Source organism: Oryctolagus cuniculus, chromosome 12 (genome assembly GCF_964237555.1).
Source record: "Oryctolagus cuniculus chromosome 12, mOryCun1.1, whole genome shotgun sequence".
In the NCBI taxonomy this organism is placed as follows: Eukaryota; Metazoa; Chordata; class Mammalia; order Lagomorpha; family Leporidae; genus Oryctolagus; species Oryctolagus cuniculus.
Genome location: NC_091443.1, coordinates 109678150 through 109700868, shown reverse-complemented (window position 1 = coordinate 109700868; position 22719 = coordinate 109678150). Strand labels below are relative to the sequence as shown.

Sequence of the window (22719 nt, the reverse complement as noted above, 5' to 3'; positions counted from 1 at the left end):
ACTCGCCCTGCCTTCCACAGCGGCCTCGTGCTCTGGGGAAAACAGAAAAAAAAACACCCGCTGTACTTGGCATACTCAAGGAAGAGACCCCCGTTTGTTCCCATCCCGGCCCGGCAGCGAGAATCCACGGCCAGCAAGGACAGCATTAGCTTGATCGGGACAACCAAGACACAGGCAACTCCTGGTTCTAAGCCCAGCTTCTCCCTAGAACACTCAACTCCACTGGCGCTACTATTGATTAAAAAAAAAAAAATCAGCCATTCAGAACCACTTAAAGATGAACACTAATGCATTCCAGTGCGTTCTCCAATAGGTTTCTCATCAATACCCCCCACACAAGGCGGGTGAAGATCAAGCCTGCGCCGGGCCGTCCGCGGGAGAGCAGGTTCACCTGTCGCAGCCCGCCGGCCCGCACGCCCGGCCTCGCCCCCGGCAGGCGCTCCCCTCCTCCGTGTGCGCGCACGCGGGGGCCGCCGCTCCCCGCCGGCCGGCCGCCTCGGGGCCTCGGAAGCCCACCGCCCGCACCTGCGCCCTCCCCAGCCCCCCGGCGGCAGCTGCCACCGCCCGAGCCGCCCCTTCCCCGCGCGCCCTCCCCCGCCGCCCCGCGACACGGGCTCCTCTTCCTCTCCTTATTTAGAAACTCCGCCCGCCGCCGGGCCGCCCACCTCCCGCCCGCCCGCCCGCCCCCAGACCCCGGCCCCGGGTCTCCTCCGCGCTGCGGGGCGCTCCAGCCGCGCGCTCGCCAGGACGCCCGTGCGCCCCACTTCCCCGCCGCGGACCCCGCATCCTGCAGGGTGTCACCCGCCTCACGGCCCCGGCCGGCCCCGACCAGCCCCGACGACCCCCGCCGCCCCCGGCCGGCCCCGCCGCCCCCCCGCCGCCCCCGGCCGGCGGCTCCCCGGGCTCGCTCCGGGCGCCGCGGCCCCCCGCACGCGCGCCTCGGGCGCCCCCCGCCCCGCGCGGCCCCGCAGCATCCCCCCAGCCCGCGGCGCGCGCCCCCGGCCGCCCCCGGCGCTGCGCTTACCGTTCTGAGCCGCGCCTGGCCCCGGGAGCAGCGAGCCGGAGACCAGCAGCAGCGAGAGGGCCAGGGCGCTGGGGAGCCGCGAGCCCGACATCCTCCCTGGCAGGAGACCGAACGGCGAATGGGCCGGGGCCGGGGGAGGGAGGGGAGGGAGGGAGGGGGCGGGCGGGCGAGCGCGCGAGGGAGCGAGCGAGGGAGGCAGCCGCCGCTCGGCTCCGTCCTTCCCCGTCCTCCTACCGCCGCAGCGCCCAAGCCTCGCGAGACCTGCGCTCCCGGCCGTGGGCGGCGGAGGCGCGACGACGCCAAGGCTCGCGAGAAGACGCGGCCTCGCCGGGCGCTCCCGCCCCCCCCCTCGGGCTCGGCGGCCCCGCCCCTGCGGAGGCTGATTGGTCCGGCGCGAAGGCGGTCACGTGCCCGCGGCGTTTCTGGCCACGTGATGAGCGAGGCGGGACTCTGCCCGCGCTGCCGCCGCCGCCGGCGGTGGGGGAAGCGGGACTCCGGCGTCGTGTGTGTCCTTGTGTGGAAGCCTCGGGAACGCCCCGGCCCGCCCTCATGCGCTGGCGCTCGTGGCTGCAGCCCGCGACCCACGCCCTCGCCCTGTGCCCATCCGTGACTTGCGTGATCCTGGACGCTTTCTGGGCGCCTCAGGCCGCCTTGGCCTCGCCGACGCCCGGGCCCGCGCCCAGCTGGCCTGCGTGGGCTGTGAGAGAAGCTCGGCCGCGCCTGAGCAGCGGGACCCGCGTGGAAGACCGTCACTCCGCAGACCGCAGCCGCCTGTGCTGGGACCCGCATTTTGAACGCTTTGGTCCGAGGCAGCCATCTTGAGTAGCCTCCGCCAACATCGCTGTGGAGGCGACCGCGAAAGGGTTGCGCTCGTCTTGTGGAGAGAAGGCACGGCCTACGCAGGAATGCGCACGTCAGTCATCAGACAGTCCGCTTCCCCCGCTCCTTGGGCTTCTGGGAGGAATGCATTACCACACACACTCCGGAGCCGGGATGGCCTGTGGCTGACTCAGCCGTTTCCCCCCAATTTTCATCCTTCCGCCTTGGTGGTGACCACAACGGTGAAAGCACGTGTCAAAATGAACCGTGTCTCAGCCTGGGCCCGGAGTTAGCACCCCAAGCTAAGCCCTCCTGCCGACCCACACGGAACACTTAGAGTCTGGGGCCAGCCTTGTGGCATAGCGGGTTGCGCCACCACTTGCCACACCGGCATCGCATACCACAGGGCTGGTTTAAGTCTCAGCTGAACAGCTTCTGATCCAGCTTCCTGCTAAGGCACCTGGGAAGGCAGCAGAGCCCCGGCCACCCATAGGGGAGACCTGGGTGGAGTTCTGACTCCTGACTTCGTTGTGGCCCAGCCCTGAATGTTGTGGCTATTTGGGGAGTGAACCAGTGGACAGAAAATCTCTTCTGTCTGTCTCTGCCTTTAAAATAAATAAATCTTTTAAAAGGTTTATGTACTCTTAAAAATTCGTGCAAGTAAACACCTGTGCTAGAAGGGGGCCGAGCTCACAGGAGCTCTGGGGGTCCTCAGAGCTCGGGCTGAGACACTTCCTGGCCTTCAAGGACAGCTTGGAGGTCAGCTTTCCAGTGTTGATGGCGTCCCCTGGTGGGAAGATCTGTAATAAAGCATTCCCAAATGAAAGGCTTCACGTGGGAGTGTTTGACGTGGTCCACTGGCCTTGGATGTCAGTCAAAATGATGCAACAGTAGTGTCCATAGAGTTGACCCTGACCTTTCTCCTGGCTTTCTCCCTCCATCCTGCAAAGATCTCTGCTCCTTCACAACTGATGTTCAGAATATCAGCCCCCATTTCAATGGCTGCCATCTCCCAATGCCTAGAACCATCCTTGAATTCCACCGATGACTTCAGCATCCCTCGACACAGCGATTAAGATGTGGAACGCCTGCAGACTGCATAGGAGTGCCTGACTTCATGTCCTGCCTCCACTTCCCGTTCCAGCATTCCTGCGAAGGACACAGCAGATAATGGCTTGAGTATTTGGGTCCCTGCCACCTACATGAGAGACCAGAATTGAATTTTGGGCTCCTGGCTTTGCTATTGCTGGCATCTGGGGAGTGAACCAGAGTATGGTTCACTGTGTGTGCGTGCCTATCAAATAAAATGAAAAATAAGTAGATAAAAAGATCTATTCAGGGCCCTGGTCTCTCAATCCTTTTACCCTCGCATGTTCAGCAACCCCTCCTCAATGAACCACCTTCCAAGGTTACACCCTCGACACCTTAACACCCAAAAGGGCCTCTCTTTGACACATGGAAACACAGCCCCCATGCTCCACTCACTGCCTCTGAGGCTTCCGGTTCCTGTGCTCGTCCCCTATCTGCTGTCACTCCGCATCCTCGTTGAGACTAATGACCTGCAAGTCCACCCGTTTCTGTCCATTCTCTCTTCCCTCTGGATTCATCATCAGAACCATTCCCCTGGCCCCCCCGCCGTCGTCCTGCTCTCCTGGGAACGGCCCAGGCTGAGGGCCACAGCCTGAGGAGAGGTGCCAGGCCTGCATCTGAGTGGCTGACTATTGCCGGAAGCAGCAAGCCCACCAGCGGGCCAAGGGACTTCCTTTCAAACGAATGATCGCAGCCGTGGAAGGCTACTCCACACCATCCTGAAACCCTATGAGGGGTCTTCAAAAGTTCATAGAAAATGGACTGAAAAGGAAGTTTATTTTGGTAATTAAAATCATGAAATCTTTGTCTATGAGGCATCTCCAAAATCTCCACAGATAGTGCATATCATGAAGACACAATACATGATTTCAAACTTTTTTTAAAGATATATTTATTTGAAAGGCAGAATGACAGAAAGTGAGGGAGAGAGAGAGATGTCCATCTGTTAGTTCACTCCCCAGATAGCCCCAATGGCCTGGAGCCAGTAACTCCATCCAGGTCTCCCATGTGCAGCAGGGGTTCAAGGACTTGAGTCATCTTCCGCTGCTTTCCCAGGCACATGAGCAGGGAGCCAGATTAGAAGCAGAGCAGCCAGGACATGAACCGGTGAGCTAATATGGGATGACAGCCTTGCAGAACTGCTACCCCACAATGCCAGCCCCACTTTCAAAGTTTCTGTACCAAAATAACCATTTCATTCTGTAGTTCCCTCGTATGTGGTAAAATGAATTTGCAACTGCAATGGTCACGTGCAGGAAGTGCCTCCTCTCCTATTTCTCTGAATCAAATTTAATCTCTTTTGCTCATCTTTCTGCTGAGATGAGAAGAAATTCGGCATTGGTCATGACAAACCTCCACCCTTCCTCTGCCCCAGGGAAATATGAAATCCTGGGGTTTTATCATCTCAGCATATTTCCTTTTTGAAGTTCAATCTGGTCACTGCCGGTGTGTGCACTGCTCATACCCCTGATCCCTTGAAGTTGAGAGTGTCACTCCCCAGCAGCCCCACAATTCTTTGCGATTGCTCTGTTCCTTCTCACCTTCAGACCTTTGTGTAGTTTGTCGTCCGTACCCAGAATGTTCGACACCCCCCCTTCATCTAGTCTACTTTTCATCTTTCTATGTCAGCTTCAAATCACCCCCCCACCCCCGACATGAAAATTAGAAGGACAACACTTCAAACAACCACTGCAGACACATGTATTTCACTGGCTTCTATTTTACAACCTGACAATACCAAGTGTTGGTGGGGTGTGGAGCATCTGGAACTCTCAAACACCACTCCTACATGTATCAGAATGGCACAACAGCCGTTTTGGAGGACTGTTTGATGGTGTTTCAGAGAGTTAAACATCTATCCAATCAATGGCCAGCAATTCAACTCCTGTGTCACCAGTGCCAAAGAGAAATGAAGACCTAGGTCCACGAGATATTTGTGCAAGACTGCTCCTACCAGTTTTATTCATAATAGCCAAAAAAGGAGAAACCCAGATATTCATCAACAACTGAGTAGATCAACACACTGTGGAATACTCACACAAAGGAATACTAATCAGCAAAACAAAAAAGTAAAGGGAACAGCCTACTGACTCCTGCAATGTCAGTGGCTCTCCAAAGAGTAATGCAGGACAAAAGACATGGGGGAAAAAAAAAAGAATGTATCCTGTGTGGTTCCATTTATACAGAGTTCTAGAACAAGCGATCCCGTATGGTTCTATTTATACACAGTTCTAGAACAGACAATGCTGTGTGCTTCCAGTTATACAAAGTTCTAGAACAGACAAAATTCATCCGTAGTAGCAACAATCAGTGGTTTCCTGCGTGGGGAGGAGACCGACTGGAAGGGGTGTGAGGGAACATTCTGGGTGCTGGAAATGATCTAGATCTGGGTGATGGTCAACGTCTGTGAAAACTCAGTGAAAGTAGACCTCAACTGAAAAATGAAAACAGGCCGGCCCGCTGCACAGCGGGTTAAGCCACCACCCACGACGCCAGCATCCCGCATGAGCATCGACTTGAGTCCAGGCTGCTCACTCTCACACACACTCTCTCCTCTCCCTCTCCTCTTTCAGTCTGCTGTTCAAGTAAGTACAATAGATCTTTGTAAAAACTGTAGCTGTGGTCTGGGCCGACCGTAGACATATTGGATGCTGAGAGGGTACGTTACAGAGAAGCCTAACTGAGTTTGGGATGGGCCGAGAGTGCCCTGGATGAAGGACAGTGCAGCCGGGCTCCGAAGGGTGCTTAGGCATGAACGAGGGGGCGGGGAGGTCTGTTCCAGTGGGTAGGGAGGGTCTGGAGGAGGAGGAGTGCTGCATGCCTGCAGCTCAGAGAGCCAGGGAGAAGGGCCCAGCAGGAGGCTGAGACTGAAGGAGCGGTTCCCAAAGGACCACCAAAGGGGTAGGCTTGAGATTTCCGTCACCATGAGGACTCCTGCAGCTTCCCTGAACAGCATCTGATCCAGCCCCTCCTTAGCTGGCATCGAAGGCGGCCCCTCCACAAGCACCATGCGGAAGCCAAGTTTATTAGTCAGCTTTTCGTCACTGTAACTAAAAGGCTCGAGAGAAGCTCCTCCTTATGGAGGAAGAAGGTTTATTTCGGGTCACGGCTTTGGAGGTTCCCAGTCTGAGACCGAGTGGTCCCACGCGTGCAGTCTGATGTGGGTGCAGGGTGGCAGGGTGCAGAGGGAGGATCACCCAGTGCAGCCAGAAGCAGAGAACACAGCCAGGCAGGCCCCAGGCTTACACAGTCAAGCCTCTCGCAAGAACTGCCTGCCCAGGACAGGCCCCCAGTGACCCAAGGACCTCCTCTTAGGATCGCCCTCGGAAACACCGTAACTGCATCAAGTCCCCACCTTTCCAGTACCATGAACGTAGGACTTAGGACAGCCCTGAGGCCATGAGGCTACCATCTCCTGGTGGCAAGTGGGGGGAGCACTTAGCACAGAGGCCAGTGTGGTACGTAGTGGGGGAGGACCAGTTCTCCCTCTGGGCAACAAGACCCTGGCGACAGCCAAGGCTGGAAGAGGAGCCCTCCACGCTTCCTCCATGGCTCATGTACCCCTGAGAACTGTGACCGAGCCTCCCCCACATCCCCACGTCCAGTCACCCTGCACGACCTCCATGTGTGATGGCTTCTCACAGCTTCCGAAGAATTTCCAATCTGCCCACTCCCATGCTTTTCACTTGCTGAGCACAACAACCGCATTTCAAAAGCAAGATGACTAAGACTCCAAAGGGGGAGAATGACTTGTTCAGGGCGCCCAGCAGGCACAGAACAGAGCCAGGATTGTCACTGGGCTCCTTCGGACCCCAGAGAGAACACCCGGGGGCAGCACTGTGGTGACGACCCTCTCCAGACAGCGGGAGGCTCACTGAGGACACAGCTAACTGGACCCCAGAGAGAACACCCGGGGGCAGCACTGTGGTGATGACCCTCTCCAGACAGCGGGAGGCTCACTGAGGACACAGCTAACTCGTGGAGCGAGCGGTCCACTCCAGGGCTGCCGAGGTTGGTGTGGCTTGGGCCTGCCTCCCAGCCTTTCCTTCAGGAAGTGCCCTGGGTAGCATCTCTACTCTGATGGCCAGGGCAACTCAGCAGCCAACCTGGACTCCCGCCATTGTTGGGTCTGGGGTTTTAGGAACTGACACGTAGCACCCTTTTGGTCTCTGCTCCAATCTGGAAAGGATATTCTGAGTTGGACCTGGAAGGAAGGCATTTAGAGATCAACATCTCCCCGTTCCAGGGGTGAGGAGAGAGGGTGTGTGAGGAGCCTGCTCACACACTGGCCCCGAATCAGGCAGACTTGTCCAGGAGAACCTCTGGACTCCCCCCGCCGCTGGAAAACTCCAGGCACCGTGGAGGAGCCGAGCCAAGCACCTGCTCTCCGCAGCTTCCAGGCTTGCTCCGTTCCGCCCCAGACACTTGCCCACTAGAAAACTCATTTCTAAGCCCACAGGGAGAAGCAAATAAAAGGAGGCCAGGAGTGTTATGATAATTAAATGATTCTCCGTCCTGGCTTCACATTAGAATCAACTCAGAGGCTTTAAAAGAAAATGCTAAAGTGGATAAGTATGCTCGTGTCCCGGTCCCAGGCCTGAGACCTCAGTGTAATAGATGTGGGTGCAGCCAGCTTGTGCTGTCATGCACTGCTCCTCAAACCACAGCACATCTTAGATCATCTAGGGAATCCCCAGACCACACCAATTAAATCAGGATCTCGGGGCAGGGGCGGGGGAGGCAAGGGTTGGGGGTGCAGGTATCAGTGTGTTTTTATGATTCATACGTGCAGTCAAAACTGACCACGGGCTCAGATGGAGTTGAGTTGTTGTATGGTATTTGAGTGTGTGGCACACTCTCAAGACAGAGTGCTGGGGCCACTGCCTGTAACATCCCATATGGGCGCCGGTTCGAGTCCCAGCTGCTCCACTTCCAATCCAGCTCCCTGCCAATGCGCCTGGGAAAGCAGGAAAGGATGGCCCAAGTGCTTGGGACTCTGCAGCCACGTGGAGAGACCCAGAAGAAGCTCCTGGCTCCTGGTTTGCACTCGGCCCAGCCTCAGCCATTGCAGCCATTTGGGGAGTGAACTAGCAGATGGAAGATCTCTCTCTCTCTCTCTCTGCCTTTCAAATAAATAAATAAATCCTTACATAAAAAATAAGACAGATTGCTGCCCCCACCGCTAGAGTTTCTGATCCAGTAGATGTGGGTGGGACCTGAGAATCTGGGGCTCTCACAAGCTCCCAGGTGAGGCTGATGATGCTGGCTCGGAGCGCCGCCCCTGCACAGGGTGTGGAGAGAAGACAGGCACACGTGACGCAGCTGCACGAGGCCTGATGTATCACCGTTGTCACTGAAGGCCCGAGGAAACACAACTGTGCCTGAATCAGAGTGGCCCCCACCGTGCTTCAGAGAGGGCGAGTCCATTCTGGGTTTGGAAGACGGCTTGCAACCCTGAGGGTGGGAAGTGTCAGAAGGCAACCTCTTTCCCCAGCCTGGAGATTCCCTGGTGGGTGGCTGGTGCTGCCTGTAACACGGGTGTCTTCTGAGTACTGACGCGGTTATGGATTGAACAGGACACGGCTCTCCTAGCTCAGGCAGGTTTACTCCCCGGAGTCCTATATTAGCGGTGACGGTTGCTGCACTGCTAGTGGAGACACAGGCAATGGGGGTAGGCACAGTGGGAGGTCCCTGGGAGCATATCCTTGGGAGGCAGTCTCACTAGAAGGTGGGTTGTACCCTGCCTGCCCCCTGGGTCATATGGTCATGTGGTCATATGGTCATATGGTCACCATATAATTGTCCTGTTGTGAGGATGCAGACAGCTAGGGGAGAAGCTGAGGTCTGGGAGCCCCCTGCACAGGTGACTGACAGTTCATCCTCAAACTGCATGGATAAGTGATTGACAGCTCCAGGCGATCTGCAGTTTGATAGACAAGGCTGACCCTCCACGGGACAGCTGCAGCCTGCCTTGATAACAGCCTGGCCCGGCCCGTACGACAAGTGCACCAACAAGGGCCCCTTCCCCACACCTGCAAGGCCCTCCCCCTTTCCTCATGGCACAAACTACAAGTACCGCAACGTTGCACAGTTAGAACCAGCAGTGGCTGGAAATACCCAACATGGGTGCAGGATGTGTCCGTCATTCCCACCATGACCTTTAGGGGGCGCACTCCCAACGTGCAACGTGCAACATGGCCCTTGCATTATTTGCCAAAAGCGGCAGGGAGATGGGTGGTACTCGAGCCCTGCCCCATACTCCACCCCCTTTTTGAATATTCAGCTGGGCTCCACCCAGGACATCATCCCTGAGCCTGTCACCCTCTGGCCTCCAAGCACCCTTGCTGTCTTTGAGCAGGGCCTTTTGGTATATGGCCACCCTCCTGCTGGGCCCAACACCTACACAACCCAGACACACACACCCCTCCATTTACTCGGATGTTCTCTGTCTTCTATGCCGTTTAACTAAGTGTTCTCCTCCCGGGTGCTGGAGCAGGGAGCGAGAGGTCTGGGGGATCCCAGCCCACGGCCGAAGGGCACTCTAAGGAACACTCCATTCGAAGGTTCCCCTCTGTTCTCCAAGGAAGGGGGCCTCTACTCTCCCTCCAGTCAGTAACTTTTATCTTAATGGCCGCATGGAACTGCAATGGATCTAAAGTACCACGCAGGCTACAGCCTTGCTGACAAACTGCACCTAAGATCTAAAACTCCTGATGTCCAAGCCTCCCAAGACCCAGGGTCCAACAACGCCTGGGAACCCTCTCTAAGACCCCATGAAGGCCTCCCCGCCCTGGGATCCAAGCAGGGCCCCGAGTAAGGCAGCAGGGGCTCCCTCCCTGGCTCCAGGTCCAAGCTGGCCCCAGGCATGATGAAGCAGCTCTGGGTTCCAACGCTAGACACGGTTTAGCCCTGGGTTCCAGGCCCCACGTTCTGAGCCTCGGGTTCTGAGGCAGCGATAACCCCGGGTTCCGAGCCCTGTGGCAGTTTAGTTCTGGGTTCTGAGCCCAGGTATGGGCGGTTACACCTCAGGTTCTGAGCCCCGGATGTAGTCCAGCTTTAGCCCTGGGTTCCATGCCTTGTAGCACTGTAGCTGGGGTCCAGAATCAGACCCCAGGCACGGCAGAGGCCCCCCCACCCCGGGGTTTGAGCTGAGTGCCTCGGGGAATTACTGACAACCTAGGAAGACACGGGAGCCGCCTGCTCCGTACTGGATTCCTGTGCAGCACTCCTATCCCCCAGGAGCTGCGTCCCCACAGGAGCTAACGTCAAACCTCGCTCCTCGAAGTTCACTTTGCCTCTGCTTTGCCAGTGGAGGACAGCCTCACCCCCTCAGTTTTCGCTGATGCCAGGAGATCTTAATACATCCCATGACGCCACATTAAGGAAACTGCTGTCTTGGGTGGCTTAGCCCAGACCATGGGCCACGTCGGCAGCAACTGCATAATTCTGTAGATTCTCTGGCCGAGGTGGGCATGGACAACAGATGGCCTTGGAACACCTGCTGGCAATGGCCACAATGGCCAGGGCTGGGCCAGACCAAAGCCAGGAGCCAGGAGCTTCTTCCAGGTCTCCCACGTGGGTGCAGGGACCATGCACTTGGGCCATCCTCCACTGCTTTCCCAGACACGTTAACACAGAGCTGGATGGGAAGTGGAACAACTGGGAGTAGAACCGGCACCCATATGGGATGCCAGGACCCCAGGCAATGGCTTTACCCGCTGTGCCCCAACGCTGGCCCCTGGCTGCTATTTCTTTGCACAGTTTTACTCTTGCCTAACTCTCAAATGTGTGTCTTCCAGAATCCAACAGTTTCATCACGCAGGGATTCCAGACACTGCCAATGCCTGGCTCCTCTAACAACGTGCTTAAATCCATCAGCAGGAGATTTTTCCCTCCATGGCTAGGCAGGTAGGATGCCCTCGCACAGCCTGAAGATGCTACAGAAGACAGACCTTCCTCCCTCAACCTTCTGTTACAATTAAGGGACTGGGGGCTGGAGCTGGTGCCAGTTCGAGACCCGTTACAGCCATTTAGGGAGTACATCGGCGGATGGAAGACCGTGTGACTGTGTGGCCTGTATAATACCGTCTCTGAGAACATTTCTGAGCGGGGCTGCAGGGACATCTTCTTCATGGGAATAGACTTTGTTTTTACACCTCCTCTTTCCCTCTGGCTGGGAATGGAGATGCGATGTTTGGTGCTACCACAGCCGTCTTGGGACAAGGAAAATGAAGTCAAAATTCTAGAGATGGCAGAACTGGAACAAGAATGTGTCTAGAACCTGTACCACACCCCTGAGCTGCCCCGCCAGCCATGGAGTGCCCATAACCAGTCTATCTGAGAGATATGCAAAATGAAAATGTATTTCTCCACGCTGGCATCTGTTGCATTGTCAGGGGACTCGTCAAGAATCTAGCATGGGGGCCCGTGCTGTGGCATAGCGGGTAAAGCCACCGCCTGTAGTGCCGGAATCCCATGTGGGTGCCGGTTTGAGTGCCGGCTGCTCCACTTCCAATCCTGCTCCCGGCTAGTGGCCTGGGAGAACAGTGGAAGATGGCCCGAGTCCTTGGGCCCCTGCACCCACTTGGGAGACTCAGAGGAAGCTCCCGGCTCCTGGCTTCCGATCAGCGCAGCTCCAGCCGTTGCGGCCATCTGGGGAGTGAACCAGTGGATGGAAGGTTTCTCTCTCTCTGCCTCTGCCTCTCTAATAAATAAATAAATAAATAAATAAATAAATAAATAAATATTTTTTAAAAAAGAATTCAACATGTTTCTTGGCTTGGTCCTTCATTTTGCTTCGTTATAAAGAATCTTCTTCCTCTAAAGTATGAGACAGAGAAATTTTCTTGGTCTTGCAGTCTGGAAAGTTCTGATTTTGTTCTCAGGCTTGATTGACAGTTTGGATGGACATTCATTGCTGACTTGAAGTACTTGTCCCTCAGAGCTGTTAAAGGGCTGCCTCATTTCCACAGAACTTTGTGTCACTGATAAAAAGTCTACTGTTAGTTTGATTTTCCACCAAGGCATGCAGCTACTTCAGAAAAAATCACTGGGGATCCAGCATTGTGGCACAGTGGGTTAAGCACCACCTGCAGTGCTGGCAGCCCGTGTGGGTGCCAGATCGGGTCCCGGCTGCTCCACTCCCCACCCAGCTCCCTGCTAACACACCTGGGAAAGCAGCAGAGGATGGCCCAAGTACTTGGGGCCCTGCGTCCATGTGGGAGACCCAGATGGAGTTCCTGGCTCCGGCTTTGGCCTGGCCCAGCCCCAGCCATTGCAGCCATTTGGGGAGGGAGTGAACCAAGGAATGGAAGACCTCTCTCTCTCTCTCTCTCTCTCTCTCTCTCTGTCATTCTGCCTCTCCAATAAATAAATACGTAAACAAATCACTTTTTTCAAAAATAGACGGTTTGGAAGCTTTTAAAAACTGCACTCTATTTTTGGTGTTTTGAAATTTCAAACCAATAAGTCAAGGTGCGGCGGGTCTTTTTACTTACTATGCGCAATGCTTGCTGGGACGCTGCACCTGGAAGCTTCTGTCCTTCGTGGTCTTTCTTCTCTTTCGGAGCGTTTGACTTTCTGGATTGATTCTCTGTCTCTTATCCTTCTTTCCTAACTGCCATGCCTTTGCATTTGGCTCCACAGTCTGCGCCTTCCTTGATCTGCCAATTCTTCTCTCAAGGCTTCTGACTCCAGCGACGGTGTTTAACGTGCAAGCAGTGATGTCTTATTCCTTTATCGTAGCAATCTGTACTTGTTTTATGCATATGCAGTCTTTTCTGAATCTCCATGGAAATCTCCGCGGGGAAGACTCTCCGGTCTCTGGGCCAATGAAAAAACATACTTTTTTTTTTTTTTTAATCAGCAGTTCTTCCTTCAATTTCCAGAACCCAGAGCCACATAAACTTGTATTGTTTAGGAATTCTTTAGGCTATATAACTTCTTACAGCAACGGAAAACAGACTAAGACATCACCTCCCCACCCCCGGGGCAGCCTCTACTCTCTGGGTTCCCCCCAGCCGGCAGAGCTGCAAGGTCAGTGGTCTCCGGGAGGCACACTGCTATGCCTCAGTCTCCCCTCGCCCTGTAGCGCTGCTCACCTGCCCACTCCCGGCCTGTGCCGGCGGTCCCAGCGCCCCCCTTGCCTTCTTCCACTGGTGCTGCAGTGGGAGGCCCACTTCACGGGCTCACCCACCAGCAGCTTCTCTCCACTCACTGCTGCCAGAAATCCTGCCGAGCCTCTTACCCTCATTCCCCCTGCCACGAAGATGCAGGTTCCGCCCAATAAGCCCATTGTACGTGCAAAATACACGCCCAAAATGCAAGGGGGCGGGCGTGCGGGTGGCCTGGCACCTAAAACGCCGTGTCCCACATCAGAGCGTTCCTATTCCAGCCGCTGACCTCAGCTCCCTGCGGCTGCCCACCCTGGGAGGCAGCAGGTGCTGGCTCAAGTGTTTGGGTCCCTGGCCCAGACTGAATCCCTGCCTCTGGCCTTGGCCTAGCCCTGGCTGCAGAAGGCATCTGAGGAGGGAACCAGCAGGTGGGCGTACCTTCTCCCTCTGTCTGCATCTATGTCTGTCTCTCGCTGCCTCTCAAATAAACAAACACCTTTTTAAAACGCACTACAAGCCGGCGCCGCGGCTCACTAGGCTAATCCTCCGCCTTGAGGCGCCGGCACACCGGGTTCTAGTCCCTGTCGGGGCGCCGGATTCTGTCCCGGTTGCCCTCTTCCAGGCCAGCTCTCTGCTGTGGCCCGGGAGTGCAGTGGAGGATGGCCCAAGTCCTTGGGCCCTGCACCCCATGGGAGACCAGGAGAAGCACCTGGCTCCTGGCTTCAGATTGGCACGGCGCACCAGCCACAACGCACCAGCCGTAGCAGCTACTTGGGGGGTGAACCAATGGAAAAAGGAAGACTTTCTCTCTGTCTCTCTCTCTCACTGCCTAACTCTGCCTGTTAAAAAAATATGATCTTTTTTGGGAGTGGACCACATAAAACCGCCACTTGCAGTGCCAGCATCCATACTGGTTCCAGTTTGTGTTCTGGCTGCTCTACTTTGGATCTTGTTATGGCCTGGGAAAGCAGTAGAAGATGGTCCAAGTCCTTGGGCCCCTGCACCCACGTGGGAGACCTGGAAGAAGCTCCTGGCTCCTGGCTCTAGATTGGCCCAACTCCAGCTGTTGCAGCCATCTGGGGAGTGAACCAGTGGATGGAAGAGCTCTCTCTCTGTCTCTCCCTCTCTGTCTGTAACTCTGCCTCACAAATAAATAAATAAATCCTTTATTTAAAAAAATATGGTGTTTTTTTGCTTTTGAGTTCAGGGTTACAGTAACTTTACAGAACAGCTCACTCAGTCACGGTGCTGTGGAGTAGCAGGTAAAGCCACCGCCTGTAGTGCCAGCATCCCATATGCTTTCTGGTTCGAGTCCCGGCTGCTCCACTTCCAATCTAGCCCTCTGCTGTGGCCTGGGAAAGCAGCAGAAGATGGCCCAAGTCCTTGGGCCCCTGCACCCACATGGGAGACCCTGAGGAAGCTCCTGGCTTTGGATCGGCGCAGCTCCAGCTGTTGTGGCCATCTGGGGAGTGAACCTGCAAATAGAAGATCTCTCTCCCTCCCTCCCAACCTCCGTCCCTCCCTCTCTCTGCCTCTTTCTGCCTCTCTGTAACTCTGCCTTTCACATAAATAAATAAAATCTTTAAAAAAAAAACCAATTGACTCACATTCCATGTTTTTCTGTACTCATAAATTCATCCAAAAATTGATCAAAAACTCATTTCATTGCAGTCACCTGGGAGTATTTTCTAAAGCACAGATTCCACTTGTCTTGGATAATCACAGAAAATACAGAAGAATATCCATAAGTTAATACACTGACACACAAATTGATTAAATCTTTCTCAGAGACTGTGGGATTAGAAAGAAAAACGGAGGCAATTTTTATTTTATACATTTATACATACATCTATACTGTTAGATTGTTTTTCTTTTTTTTTTTTTACAACCACTAAATATAATTTCTGGAATGAGAAAAAAAATCCTTATGGAAAAAGTAGATTTCCAGGCCAAATTTTGGAGAGTCTACTTCATTGGATCTGAGAAGCCAGGAAATCTATATATATGTCGTTTTTTAAGATTTCTCCCACATAATTGTGATGCACAGTCAAGTTTGGAAATCACTGGTGCAGCTATGATAGCGATTTTCTTTCCCCAAAGATGTGAAAGAGCCCAGCTATGCACCTGAGTCTGTGGAGGGGCGCGCAGCAGGTGTAGGGAACGTAGTTCCCTGACTTCTTCTTAAATATCATGCTTTCCTTCTAGGAGATCAAATATGCCGCGTTGGCGTGCAATTGTCTTTAGCTGGAGGCATCTGAGAGCCACCAGAAGCAGAAAGAAGTCTTCCGGAAGCTTCTCTGAAACGCGAGCTGCTGCAAATGCCCTCTCCAGGGCAGCCCTGTGGCCATGCAGACGACCGGAAGTCAACACCAGGACGGCCCCACACCCACGGAGCCACCAGACTCCCTCAGCTCTTCCGCTCCTTGCCCTGGAAGCCCACAGCCCTCTCCTTTGTCTTCTCTCCTCTACAGATCTACTGCTCTTTGTTAAGGTGGTATACACACCCACCAAGTTCTAATCAGAGTCCCTCCCACATACATGTGCACTGCCCAAGCCAATAAACTCTGCTTGGTGTTTGCTTGCTAATCTCAGTTATCCAGAGAAGCCCAAAATCCTCCATTAAATCTAGTTTTTCTGCCTGCTGTTGAGTAGTTTTGGAGCTTAACGCATTTCCTATGAAATCATCCATTCTACTAAAACAGTTATTCATGAAAAATCAGGTTTAATCATTTATTACCCTTAGAATCACCCCGTTTAATATTTACCTGCACTCTTAGCATGGGGATTTTTTTTTTTTTTTGACAGGCAGAGTGGACAGTGAGAGAAAGAGACAGAGAGAAAGATCTTCCTTTGCCGTTGGTTCACCCTCCAATGGCCGCCGTGGCTGGCTCGCTGTGGCCGGCGCACCGCACTGATCCGAAGGCAGGAGCCAGGTGCTTCTCCTGGTCTCCCATGGGGTGCAGGGCCCAAGCACTTGGGCCATCCTCCACTGCACTCCCGGGCCACAGCAGAGAGCTGGCCTGGAAGAGGGCAACCGGGACAGAATCCGGCGCCCCGACCGGGACTAGAACCCGGGGCACCGGCGCCGCAAGGCGGAGGATTAGCCTATTGAGCCGCGGCGCCGGCTTATTATTATTATTTTTTTAATGCTTTATCATGACAAAATGTATGCAACATAGAATTCACCATTTTAATTATTTTTAAGTGCTGGTTCTGAGGCATCATGTACATTCACAATGTCATGCAAACATCATCACTCTCCACTTCTAGGACTTTTCCATCATGCTGGACAGAAACTAAATCTTCCATCTACTGGCTCACGCCCTCACATGGCTGCAGTGGTCAGGTGGCCGGGCTGGGCCAGGCTGAAGCTACGAGCCCAGAACTCCATCTGGGTCTCCTGGGAGGGTGCAGGAGCCCAAGCACTTGGGTCACTTTCTACTGCCTTCCCAGGTACATTACAGGAGCTGGACTGGAAGTGGAACAGCTGGGACTTAAACCAGCGGCCATATGGTATGTAAGCTGTGGCTTAATCCGTTATGCCACAAGGCCTACCCTGTTTTCATATTTTTTTTATTTTATTTATTTATTTATTTATTTATTGACAGGCAGAGTGGACAGTGAGAGAGAGAGACAGAGTGAAAGGTCTTCCTCTGCCATTGGTTCACCCTCCAATGGCTGTCGAGGCGGGCGCGCTGCGGCCAGCGCACTGTACCTATCCGAAGGCAGGAGCCAGGTGCTTTTCCTGGTCTCCCATGGGGTGCAGGGCCCAAGCACTTGGGCCATCCTCCACTGCACTCCCTGGCCACAGCAGAGAGCTGGCCTGGAAGAGGGGCAACCGGGACAGAATCCGGCGCCCCGACCGGGACTAGAACCTGGTGTGCTGGCGCCGCAAGGCGAAGGATTAGCCTAGTGAGCCACGGCGCCGGCCCCTGTCTTCATATTTTTAATTCCAATGCAAACTACGTGTGGTGCAATTACAGCTCCTCGGAGACTCTTCAGCCAGCTATGCAGGACACAGAAGCCCCCTCTCTCCAGCGCAGCCACTGCTCTAATTTCTGTCACTACACAAAGGCACTTCACAGAGTTCATGCAACATGGAATTGGAAGATAAATTTATCCATACACAGAGGGGCCTTCAAAAAGCTTAAAGGAAATGCATGCTATACAAACTGCAAGGATTTCGTTTCTTTTGCACCAAATAAGCTTACCTTTTTTGTTTTAAGAGTTGAGGGTTTTTTTCCTATGAAAATTGTATTTATTTATCTGAGAGGCCGAAAGATAAATGGCTCTCTGACTGGTTCACTCCCCAGATGCCTGCAATGGTCAGGGCTGGGTCGAGGCTGAAGCTGGGAGTGAGGAGCTCCCGCCAGGTCCCCCACGTGGGTGGCTGGACACAATTCCTTGAGCCATCACGCACTGCCTCCCAGGGTGTGCATGGGCAGGAAGCTGGCGTCAGGAGAAAGAGCTGGTTATGAAACCCGGGGACTCAGACGCCAGCAACTGACTGCTAGGCCAGGTACCCACCTCAACTATATCTCTTCATTCCATTCTTCCACGCCCTCTTTGGAGCACCCTCACATGCTAGCTTTGCCTGTGCTAGGACTTCATGTAAATGGACTCATTTGTAACAGAACGGGCCTCTATGTGTGTGGTGTCTTCCAATCAGGGCCATAGTTTGAGACGTCTGTGTTGACTTACAGGTATTTCATTGTATGCACGTCCTTCTCTCAATGAGCATCTGGTTGTTCCCCTTAGGGACTAAGTGAATTAAGTTCCCATGCATGTTCTTACGCAAGGCTTTTGGTTGATGCATGTGTGTGCATGTGTTTATAAAGATTTGTTATTTATTTGAAAGGCAATGTGATAGAGAGAACAAGGGGGGGGGGGAGACAGAGAGAGAGAGAGAGAGAGAGAGAGAGAGAGATCTTCTATTTGCAGGTTCACTCCCCAGATGGCCACAACAGCTGGAGCTGCGCCGATCCAAAGCCAGGAGCCAGGAGCTTCCTCAGGGTCTCCCATGTGGGTGCAGGGGCCCAAGTTCTTTGCCATCTCAGCTGCCTTCCAGGTGAGTTAGCCTGGAGCTGGATTGGAACCAGCGCAGCCAGGACTCGAACTGATTTTCTGATACAGGACGCCAGTATCGCAGGCCCCTTGTAGACATGTGTTTTTATTTCTCTAGGCGTGGAGCTGCAGGGCCACAGTGTGCATGCGCGTGTAACTTTCTAAGAGGCTGCTGATTGTCCAAGTCACTGTGTCACTTTACACTCACGCAGGCGGTGGAGAGTCCTTCTCCAACACTTGGTGTTGGCTTTTTCATTTCAGCCGTTCTGTCTGCCTGCTGTGTACTTATCCTCACTGTTGGTTTAATCTGCATTTCCTGAAGCATAATGGCTTTATTTATTTATTTATTTATTTTTGACAGGCAGAGTGGACAGTAAGATAGACAGAAAGAAAGGTCCTCCCTTTCCGTTAGTTCACCCTGCAATGGCCACTGCGGCCGGTGCACTGAGGCCAGTGCACCTCGCTGATCCGAAGCCAGGAGCCAGGTGCCTCTCCCTGCCTCCCACGCAGGTGCAGGGCCCAAGGACCTGGGCCATCCTCCACTGCACTCCCGGGCTACAGCAGAGAGCTGGACCGGAAGAGGGGCAACCGGGACAGAACCTGGAGCCCCGACCGGGACCAGAACCCGGTGTGCTGGCGCCGCAGGCGGAGGACCAGCCTAGTGAGCCGCGGCGCCGGCCATCGTAACGGCTTTAAGCACTTTTTCCATCTACTTACTGCCCATGTGTATATCTTCTTTTGTAAAACAGCTGGAGTTTTTGTTCATTTAACAATCGCATTGTTGGGGCTGGCGCTGTAGGCTAAGCCTCTGCCTGCTGCACCAGCATCCCATGTGGGCACCTGTTTGAGTCCTGGCTGCTCCTCTTCCAGTCCAGCTTCCTGCTGTGGCCTGGGAAAGCAGTAGAAGATGGTCCAAGTGCTTGGGCTCCTGCACCCACATGGGAGACCCAGAAGTTCCTGGCTCCTGGCTTCAGATCAGCCCAGCTCTAGCTGTTGTGGCTATCAGGAATGGACCAGTAGGTGGAAGACCTCTCTCTGTGTCTCTCCCTCTCTATCTGTAATTCTGCCTATCAAATAAGTACATAAATCTTTTTTTTTTTTAAACTGCAGTTTGGGGCCAGCTTTGTAGCACAGCAGATAAAGCCACCACCTGTGATACCAACATCCCACATGGGCACAAACTCCAACCCCAGAGTCTGCGGCTACCCGGGAGGGTGAAGCAGCAGATGGAAGCTCATTTGCTCTCTCTCTCTCTCTCTCTCTCTGTAACTCTGCCTTTTAGACAAGTAAATACATTCACCTTCCACCGCTGCCCGCAGGTAAGCCAGAGAACCCTGCCTGGCCCAGCGCAGCTCTGAGCTGCTCTCTGTGTGGTCGCACCCCAGCCAGGCTGAAGACTGGCAGTGGACTCCTGGCGCCTCTGCCCGCCTTTGCACACTGTGGCTGATTCCCTTTGGCTCCAGAACGGCCTCAAGGCGCCTTTGCGGTTCCCAGCTGCTGGGTCAAAGGGCAGGTTCCAGCCACCTGGAGAAGGGCCCAGAGCTAGGAAGGCCCCCCCGCCCCCAGACGTCCATCCTCCCGTGGTCTCCGACTCTGTCCTCGCTAGGCTGCGGGGCTCACACCGGCTTTTGTCGCTGCGGGGGTTAGATTTCAGGATGCATCACCCCCCACCCCGCCCCTTACACAGGCAAGTCTTGGGGAGGAGGATTTCTACGGTCCCCTCACTCTGGCACGCAGGAGTCTGCACTCCATGCATCTTCCAGAAACTTCCCAGCCCTTCCGGTCTGTGTGTGGTCCCTCGGTCCCTTCCCAGTGCTGCCCGGTGCCATGCTGACCGCCTTAAAGATGACTGTGTCTTGTCCGTCATTCAGAGGCAAGGCCATCTTCCGAGAGCACCCTTCTCTTCCGTGGCAGGAACCCTCACTTTGTACACGCCGGGGGGCTGTGTGGCTTTGTAACTCGCATCTGTCTCTCCCTCGCCTTATTTTAACTTTCTGTAACATGGGAGTGGGTGGACTCGATTGCGTCTGGAGGTCTTGCCACCTCCCAAGCACCCGGCTCAGCCCTCTTGGGTTTGGCTTCCTCTTCACGCCTGCCCTGCTCCAGAAACGCAGGTGGCAGTGCCGGATCCTGCCTGGCCGTGAGTCGTCAGCTGAGAGACCAAGGCCGTGTCTTCTCAGGACGACAAAGCACAGACCATCTGCAGGCCCACCCCAGCACGAGTAATGCGAACCTGGGGGCGGAGGAGGGGTGCACAGAGTGTGAGGGAGTACAAGGGTTTGCTTGCTCCCTCCCAGAGCAAAGTAGACTTCTAAGTGAGTTTTACCTTGCACCCTGGCCTCTTCAAAAGTCCCTGAAGTTGGGGCCAGCATTGTGGTGTAGTAGGCTAAGCCTCCACCTGCGGTGCCAGCATCCCATATGGGCACCAGTTCGAGTCCCAGCTGTTCCTCTTCTGATCCAGCTCTCTGCTGTGGCCTGGGAAAGCGGGTGGTAGCTCAAGCACTGAGGTCCCTGCCACCTGCATGGGAGACCCGGGTGGGGCTCCGGGCTCCAGGCTTCAGCCTGGCCCAGCCCAGCCATTGTGGGCCATTTGGGGAGTGAACCAGTGAACGGACAATCCATCTCTCTCTCCCCCTTCACCTTCCTCCTTCTCTTTCTGCCAGTGTCTTTCAAATAAATAAAAATAAAAATCCTGAAACAAAACCAAAACAGGGGCCTGCCCTGTGGCATAGTAGGCTAAGCCTCCACCTGCAGCGCCAGCATCCCATACGGGTGCTGGTCTGAGTCCCGGCTGCTCCTCCTCTGATGGAATTCTCAGCTGACAGCCCCGGGGGAGACGGCCCAAGTGCCTGAGCCCCTGCACTCGCGTGGGAGACCCAGAAGCAGCTCCTGGCTTCGGATCAGCTCAGCTCCAGCCGTTGAAGCCATTAGGGGCATGAACCAGCAGATGAAAGACCTTTCTCTCTGTCTCTCCATCTGTCTGTAACTCTACCTCCCAAATAAATAAATTAATTTTTTAAAAGTCCCTGAAGCTGCCAACAGCTTCTACTAAGAGAAGCAGGAGCCGGCGCCGTGGCTCAATAGGCTAATCCTCCACCTTGCGGCGCCGGCACACCGGGTTCTAGTCCCGGTCGGGGCGCCGGATTCTGTCCCGGTTGCCCCTCTTCCAGGCCAGCTCTCTGCTATGGCCAGGGAGTGCAGTGGAGGATGGCCCAGGTGCTTGGGCCCTGCACCCCATGGGAGACCAGGAAAAGCACCTGGCTCCTGGCTCCTGCCATCGGATCAGCGCAGTGCGCCGGCTGCAGCGGCGGCCATTGGAGGGTGAACCAACGGCAAAGGAAGACCTTTCTCTCTCTGTCTCTCTCTCTCACTGTCCACTCTGCCTATCAAAAATCAAAATAAATAAATAAATAAATAAAATAAATAAAAAAAAAAAAAAAAAAAAAAAAAAAAAAGAGAAGCAGTACTCCGCCCGCAGCGCCTCCAGGCACCTGGTCCCTGGATACCCGCGATGCCTCCTTGTCAACCAGACACCATTAGTGACTGAACGGTCCACTCGGGGAGGGCTGGAGCGGCCGAGAGCGCCCTAGGACACTTGTTCCGGCTTCACTCCAACGTGAGCCGTGGCGGTGACCCCTGGCCGGACAGGGGAGAGGGCTGGGGGGAGGGGTACAGGTTCTGGCCCCAAGAATGAGGGGCTCCTTGCCACCCGCGGCTTCATGCATCTCACGGGCCCTCAGATGGGTAAACTGAGGCCGAGAGCGACGAGAGACTCCCCGGATGTCGCGTTGGCGAGTCTGAGGCCGAATTACAGGCGGAACCCCAAATGCCCATGCCCAGGTGCCCCCAGAGCCCCGTGAGCCCGAGGGAGGCCCCGTGAGGCTGACCGCAGGACTAGCACCGGCTGGGGCTGTGGGAAGCGACCCGAAGCCCCTTTCCCGGGAGACCCCCACCCCCCCACGCGATGCTGATTGCGCTTGGGTGCGCGAGGCCAGCTCTGTCCCCCGACAGATTCTGGAGGCGTCCCAGCCTCAGGGCGCAGGGCGCAGTTGGCCAAAGCCTTCGGAGAGAGCGTCCCCCGGGCCCAGCGGCTCCCTCCCTCCACCGGTCCAGGCCTTTGTCTTCCTCCGCATCGAGCCCACGGGCGCCCCCTAGCGAACCTCCGAACTACGACTCTCAGGAGGGGGCTGGGGTCCGGCGGCTTTGCAGGGCACAGCCTAGGTTCCAGGGCGGGCACGTGGCCTAGCAGTGAGCCCACCGCCCAGGACACCTGCATCCCCTACCAGAGCGCCTGGATGCAAGCGCCGGCTCTGTTCCTGACTCCAGATTCCTGCTGATGCGCACCCTGCGAGCCAGCAGGGGCGGCTCAAGTCCCTGGGTCCCCGCCACCCACGTGGGAGACCTGGATGGAGTTCCCAGCTCCTGGCTTCAGTGGGTGCACCCCTGGCCTGTTGCCTTTAGGGAGTGAGCCGAGGATGAGAGCGCTCTCGTCTCTGCCTCTCACATACATAAGCACAAACTTCAAAGAAAAACCAACACCCGCGCGCCTGGTCCTGGGAAAGCAGTGGCCGGGTCCTCAGAGCCGGGCTCCACACACTCACACATCTCCCC

The 22719-nt window shown here is 55.2% G+C and overlaps 1 protein-coding gene across 1 annotated transcript in view; it reads right to left on the bottom strand.

The window, feature by feature from the left end:
* Nucleotides 1–1275, bottom strand: part of NPTN (neuroplastin) — a 69775-nt gene extending 68500 nt beyond the window's left edge. The window contains exon 1 of the mRNA XM_051822307.2: nucleotides 1025–1275. Coding sequence (XP_051678267.1) covers nucleotides 1025–1115 — 91 coding nt within the window. The 5' untranslated portion in view covers nucleotides 1116–1275. The remainder of the gene's footprint in view (nucleotides 1–1024) is intronic.
* Between the last annotated feature and the right edge of the window lie 21444 nt (nucleotides 1276–22719).